This window comes from Hydractinia symbiolongicarpus, chromosome 4 (assembly GCF_029227915.1).
Source record: "Hydractinia symbiolongicarpus strain clone_291-10 chromosome 4, HSymV2.1, whole genome shotgun sequence".
NCBI classification, from domain to species: Eukaryota; Metazoa; Cnidaria; class Hydrozoa; order Anthoathecata; family Hydractiniidae; genus Hydractinia; species Hydractinia symbiolongicarpus.
Genome location: NC_079878.1, coordinates 15,962,333 through 15,969,557, shown reverse-complemented (window position 1 = coordinate 15,969,557; position 7,225 = coordinate 15,962,333). Strand labels below are relative to the sequence as shown.

Sequence of the window (7,225 nt, the reverse complement as noted above, 5' to 3'; positions counted from 1 at the left end):
TCTAAGTGCTTTCAAACTGTTTAAATTCTTTCTTAGGAAGATCTCAGCCCCGCAGTAAATAAAAAAGATGAACAAATGTGCGTACTATTATCATTATATAACAATTTTTTCATTTAAGATCTGCACAATTTGCAGTACAGACATGACTGATGTTGCATGGTGTAAATCTTTGCAATGCGCAGACCACGGCAAGCGTATGTGCTCTGCCTGTTTTGACGATCATGTTTGTCGTAAGCAAGAGGTTAGTTAAAATCTGCATGTTTTTTTTCTATGAGGAAAAAATAATAATTTCCAATTGTTATCATGTTAAGGACGATATTCGTGGCAACGTGATTGAGTACGATAAGGTGCAGTCTGACACAAAAAATACGGACAAAAAAAGGTGCGTTACCACTTAATTAGCTATTCTCTATAAGTGACTTTCTACACACTTGCAGCTGGTAATTTTACTTACGCCGCAAATTTAGAGAGCCAAGAGATATTTCTATTCAAGAACTGCATTCCATGATTGAGAATATGGAAGATAAATTATTGGAAATTTTCACTGGCAAGGTATTTATTAAGATACTCAGCTGTACTGAATATTGTAACACATGACGGTCACAGAAAACAAAAACATGCGTATCCGTATAAGTGTTATTTTTCACTGAATATAAATTATATACTGTTTTGATGATGTTTTGTTCAGGCGCAGTGTAGCAGACATGACCGCTATAATGCTGGCCCGAGAAAAAGAGGTATTTTAGCTAAGAATATGCTAGCCTTATGTGTGATTGTTTATATATTTTAACAAATGCTTTTTTTATCACTAGCTGCATTAAACATGTGGGTTGGTTTTAATGTATTTACGGGAGAGCAAGAAGGTGGTATTCTTGAGAAACTGCTCGACATGTTTTGTAAGAAAAGAAAAAGCTCAGTAAGTTGATTTTTAATTCACTTTGTTTAAGAACCCTTCAGTATTATCGAATGTACATTAATATTAGGACTATCACACCTTCTTTATAGTACTTCGATTACGTGATGAAAGTTTTGTTTCCAGAAACAATGGCCTTGCTGTGTAGCGCGATCATGGAAATACCACACAAGGATGTATGTCATTTCTCTGTACTAAAACTAATATTTTTAAATGTTTCTGTTTTTATAACCAAACATTATATTTAGGCGGACGATTTGCTTTTACATGGACAAGAAGAAAAAAGTAGTAGTAGCAGTGACACCGGCAGCGTTTTAGATTGCGAAAATAAGGACGCATGTAAAAAAGATTTGGAAACTGAAATGATTCAAAAAGGTATGACACTGTCATTTATGTTTAATTTTATAATAATTGTCATCGCTTTCTTACCACTTTCTTTTTTTTACAGATAGTAAACGTCTACGTCGAAAAAATAAGGAAAAGAAAAAATGTCAAATTAAAGATTGCGCACGGGAAGTATTTGATATGCCTCGTCACATGCGTCAAGTTCATGATTGGACGATGGAGAGATCAAAATCTGTCAATCTTCTTTGGAATTCTCGTAAAACGTATGCTTGGAAACAGGCGCCTCCTAAACGTGCAAAGGTTACAAGCTCTACAAAAGAGAAAAAAAAACCAGTTTCTGATTATCGAAAAAGGTGTAGATGCCCGATACCAGATTGTTTTGCTGTTGTAAAACGGGTTGACCAGCACCTTAAGAACGTGCATAAAATAGATCGCACGGGCGAAGAATACACGGAACTTCTTAAAAATGCTACTGTGTTCAGAGATGTGAAAGATTCATTGCGAGACAGAACGCAGGAGTCAAAATATTTGAGAAGGCAAGCTATTCGTGAAAATCTTGCTGCTGCTAACAACATTCCAGATTTCCGTGAAACAGTGGACCTAGAAGTACCTGTTTATGTTGCAAATTCGAAAACCGAAAGTCGTGTTTACAACCTGAGTGAAAGAGAAGCTCAAGATTGTGGAACAGTCTCCACAGCGATAGTTTTAAAAAACTTTGAAAATTTTTTAACGTCAGTTGATGGAGGTAGATTGGACGCCAGTACTGCATCTAGTGCAGTTTCAAACATTCGAAATGTCATGAAAGCTATGACAACGGATGACTTGACAGACCTGTTGGACCGGAACATCATTAGAAATGAATTTCTTGCCAATTACTGCGAAAAACAATCGTATGCACCACTGACAGTGAAGAAGTATTTGTCCTCGTTAATGCACTTTTATGATTTCCTTATCAATGACGAAATCTCCCTTAAGAATTACACAGCCGACGACATTATCCGGATGAAGGTATTTTGTCTTGTTTGTACGGAAGAGTAAAACAGTATAATATGTGGCTAAAATAAGGCTTGCCTATAAACTTCGAAATATTTCTAAGATTTCTTAATATCTTCACTTCAAAAAAAAAGGATTTGAGTTACGTTATCATATTGTCGCAGTTTCTTTCGGTTATTATATTTTAAAACCATGTACTGTGTTTGCCTTTTCTACATATTTTTTTGTTTTATTGCCAGGTTCGAATTTCAAATTGGTCAAAATCTTACAATCCGGCGGCCAAAGAGCATGAGGCGCTTAGATGTGAAGAAGAAATGAAAGTGCTTCTGACTCCGGAACAAATAAAAACATACGAATCGTCGGAAAATGCTCGCAATGCCATTAAATTATTTGGTGAATATGGATCCGCAACATGTCCACAGTTGAGTCAGACAGATTATTGCTGCATGCGTGAGTATCTGCTCATGCAGATATGTTTACAGAACACACAAAGATCTGGCGTTTGTTCTAATTTGACTCTGCAAGAGTTTAACAATGACTGCTGGGAAGGAGACATGTTCCGGATTCGTGTAAAGAAACATAAAACAGCTCGCCTTTATGGAACAGCTAAATTTTATCTTCAGCGCCATATTTACGATTACATGAAGATTTTCGTGGATAGCGTAAGAAGTCAAGTTATTGGACAAAGTCCGTACCTTTTTGTATCATTTAATGGTGGCCAAATGGACTCTGGACACATTAGTCGGCAAATTAATGCTTCTTGGCAAAAAGCTGGAGTTTACGGCGGCGACAAGCCTGCTCGGAACTTGACATGCACAATATTTAGAAAATCAGCTTCAACAGCGGTCCTAGAGCATCACCCTCAGGGGTCGAAAGACGTGGCTGATTTGCTCCTGCATTCAGAGAAAACACAAAAAAAATATTACGATGTTCGTCGGAGAGAGTTAAGCACAGCAAGAGGGGCGAAATGTGTCGGAAATTTATTAAGATACAAAGCTGTTGATCCGGAATCGAGTCCTGTTCGTGAAAAAACTTGTGTTGAAGCAATTGACAGTCCAAGACGGAAATGGTCCGCTGATGAAATTAAAGAAGTTGAACAAGTTTTTAACGCGGAAATTAAGAAAGGGTTTGTGTCTCTGAACCTAGTCGTGGAAAAAGAAAGTTATTTTAATTTGTTGTGTGGAATTCCGAATCGGAAAATATATGATAAAGTTCGATCATTGTGCAAAAATATAACTCTTGATCCCAATCTAACTTTGGGAGAGATACCAAAAGAAACCTTTGCGGAAAAAATAAAGAGATATGATGATACTGCGGGTTGTGATTTGCATATGGTCGATGAGGTTCCTGATGATAAAGATGATAATGATGATGACGATGATTTTATTCCGCCCTCTTCTAACGCTACTACGAACAACGAAAAGCTGTTTTCAAAAGACAATGCGACGGTATTAAAAGGGTGTTGCAAAAACATAATTGCTGTTGGTCCAATCAATCGCGTACGTATAAAAGAAACCCTGGAGAAAAGCGAAGATGGCCGGAAACTACTTGATACTTTTAATATGGACTCCATTTTTAATCGTGTCAAGTATGAAAGAAGATTATTGAGAAGCCGAAAATAATTTTGGTTTTTATATTTAATTTGTGTGATTGTAGCTGATGTTTTTTTGGCCACCGAACTTGTGTCCTACTAAGCATAAATGTTAATTAAGGCATTGACTTTATATAGCTTAAGCGCTTGAACATTTTCCTCCCTTAAATTTTACGAATGTTAACCTCGTTCATCCTGGATGTTCTGTGATTTCCAAAGCTTTTCAACAATAACCACGTCAATTTAATTTATGTGTATTCGATGAAAAGATTAGGTAATTCACGTACGTCTCTTGGTTTTAGTTAATTTTTAACTTTACTTTGCGTTATTCACGTGTATTTTTTATGTAAGAAGAGATTCTGATTATCGTATTTCATGTTTTTTCAATTTTTCAATCTTTTTTTTTACACTAAAATCACTCTAAGAATTAATAGTAATATAGTCGATTATTCGATTCCAAATCATAACAAAATAACAAATAAGCTGAAGAAAAGGTACAGCTCCACTATATCAACATTTAGGCGTGTCACATGATTTGCTATCTTTTATCACCAGACTACCAAAAAATTGAAAATGTGTAAAAAATTTTTAGCTTCTGTACACAAAATCGATAAATAAAAAAACACGTATATTTAGTGCAATTTTGTGCGCATGTTGCTTTTAAGAACGCTGGTCAAAGTAACCCAGGATTGGTTCGTCCGTTCAATGTCGAATTTTTGATTTTTTGATTTTTTTTTTTTGACATTCATGATGATCATGCGCATGCGTCTGCGAACATTTAAGAATTAAAGCAGCACTATTTTTACAAACGATTTAATCAAAATAAACAAACAGTTTTAGTCACGTCTTGTATTAACAGCAATAAAAATATATTAACAAATATCCCTCCCAATATGATTATACTGTATTCCCAACCTCGTCTCCGGGGCTCTTCTTCGCTGATCACATTCTGACGGGATGGCTCCCTTATAATCAATTTTGTCCAGAAGAGCCCTGGGGACAAGGTTGACCGTACTTTCTCAATATCAAGCGTGGAAACGCTTGGAAAAGCTGCCAATATTTCTTTTACTTTAAAAAAAGACGTTACACTGGGAGAATGAGTTGATTCTGTTAAAAAATTTGTCTACAGTAGACTCTCGGTAACTCGAACACCGGTTAACTCGAACTTTTATTAGCTCGAACTGTTTTCTACGGTCCCTTGGACATTTTTTAATACTTCCTTATAAAAACTAATCGTTAACTCGAATCCCTGATAACTCGAACATTCGTTTCCTCGAACTATTTTATGGTCCCCCTTAAATTAATTTTTTCCAATAACTAAAACTTTTCAGTGTCTATGTCTAAGGAAATAAATGTTCGAAAAATGAATACTGGTATGTAACGTAGCCATAAGTTTGGAAAAAGCTGTACTTAAATGGTTCTCTTTAGAAATACATCAACCCAATAAGTCGAGTTATTGAACAAGAACTATCAACAAGGTTAAGTCAAACCGACATACGAAATTTCTTTCAGTGAAAACTTATAGGTTGTAACAATTGTAAGTTTATTTTTGTCTAAGTTCGAATTAACGAGAGCTTCGCTTAAGTCTATAACTGTTTTCTCTGGTCCCTTGGGGGTTTCAGTTACCAGGAAATAACTGTATATATAAAAGTTTTGGTTCTATATACCATTAAGTTTATAGTGGTCGCGTTTGGTTGGCTGGCGAAAGATTTCACTTATCCAATGTAACATTTAGTCTCATCTATTTTTTTTGAGTTAGCGCTTTTGTATTCTCTATTAGTCAGTTAGTCTCTGTTCTTCTTTCGTGACGCCTAAGTGTTAAAACTAGGCTAACGCAAGTTTGGGCTACTATTTCTGGTGGGAAATTGCCTGTTAATGGGCGATAAGTTTTTTATTGAGCGCTCATAGTGTTTTTATATAGGACTTCTAATACTGGAAGGCACTCAACCCTAAAATAAAATTTGGACGTTATGTGGACTGCAAAGTTAAACTCCGCGAGGTTTAAGACTCCTTTACTTGTTCTTATAGTAGATATTAATAAACATTGTTAACCCTTCGCTACTATTTGTTTTTGCTAAATAATACCTTCTCTCACGTCAAAATATGGCGCTTTTTTCTGAAAAGAGAAAGAACGTACTAGAAATTATCTTGTCAGTAAAGGCAGGTGGTACATTTTTTGCTCGTCTGGTATAATTTCTCCGGTACCCTTATGATCTACAATAATTTCTTAGATTTCAAGTTTTACATGCAAACATTATAATTGGTTAGCTAACACTAAGCAAAATAAGCAATAAAAATAGACCAATTTTAGTCCTTAAATATTATTGTCAATGTCGTTTCACAGGATTTTTGATCAAAATTTGCAAAATTTGAGAAATTCGCAAAAGTTAGGTTTCGCGACAATAAATCCTAAAGCAAATATTAAAAAAATTATACAACTTTTTACTAACATATTATCCGAACAACATAATAGCGTAGGGATCAATACATCCTATAGGTGGTAAAAGTGCCATTTTATAACAAAGAGAATGTTGGTTTTAATGTAAAAACAATAATTCCAGGTAATAGTTTTATATTCTTACTCACATTAGTGCTAACATTGTGTGTAAGAAAAGGGAAGTAACTTCCTTGTAAAAATATGGGTGTGGTCTGTGACCATGCATTTCTCAAATATGGCACTTTCGCAACATCTACAAAATTTGGACCAAGGCCTAAAATCAATCATTTTCGACATGAAAACATTCTTATCAGAAGTTAATTTTTTGCTTAGGCTTAGAAAATAGATTTGGCCATTAAATGGCCAAGTTATAACTATATTTGATTTCTTTTGCGGATTTTATAGCATATTAAGGTAAAAAAACACGAAAAACGCTTTGTTTCAAAATACGACGTTGAACATTGGGTTAAATATGTATACTCGATCTTCACCTTACCTATGAAATCGTAAAAAATCAAAATTTGAGCAAAAAACTATAAAGTGGTTATCGGAAGGGTAAAAGTAACACCAAGTGGTTCTAAAAGCTTGAGCGAATGGAGCCGTATGGACCAAAAACACTTTTAGGGAATTTGGAACCACGGATTCTGGCACTTTTAAAACCTGGGCAGCCATTTTTTGGCTCAGATTTGTTAGATTTTCCGCAATAATAAAAAACTATCACTGTTCTGCAGCATTTAGACAATGTACTTCATAAAATGATTGGACTGGATATGGTAGCGCAATTATAGGTACTTATTATGCGCATGTGAAGTTTGGGTTGCGAAAGTGCTACAAAACGCATTTCCAGAGAGAGAGAGAGAGAGAGAGAGAGAGAGAGAGTAGCTCTGAAAAGGTATTCTATCCCGATAAGGGTTTCAGTTACGCGGCATGTCAATGGATTGAGGCC

The 7,225-nt window shown here is 35.3% G+C and overlaps 1 protein-coding gene across 1 annotated transcript; it reads left to right on the top strand.

Moving 5' to 3' along the window:
• Positions 1 to 446: 446 nt before the first annotated feature.
• Positions 447 to 4,025, top strand: LOC130641583 (uncharacterized). Its single transcript, XM_057448454.1, has 7 exons — positions 447 to 552; positions 689 to 737; positions 813 to 916; positions 1,006 to 1,089; positions 1,162 to 1,288; positions 1,362 to 2,266; positions 2,491 to 4,025. The coding sequence occupies exons 1-7, from the start codon at positions 505 to 507 to the stop codon at positions 3,871 to 3,873; spliced, it is 2,700 nt and encodes an 899-aa protein (XP_057304437.1). The 5' UTR covers positions 447 to 504; the 3' UTR covers positions 3,874 to 4,025.
• The last annotated feature ends 3,200 nt before the right edge of the window (positions 4,026 to 7,225 follow it).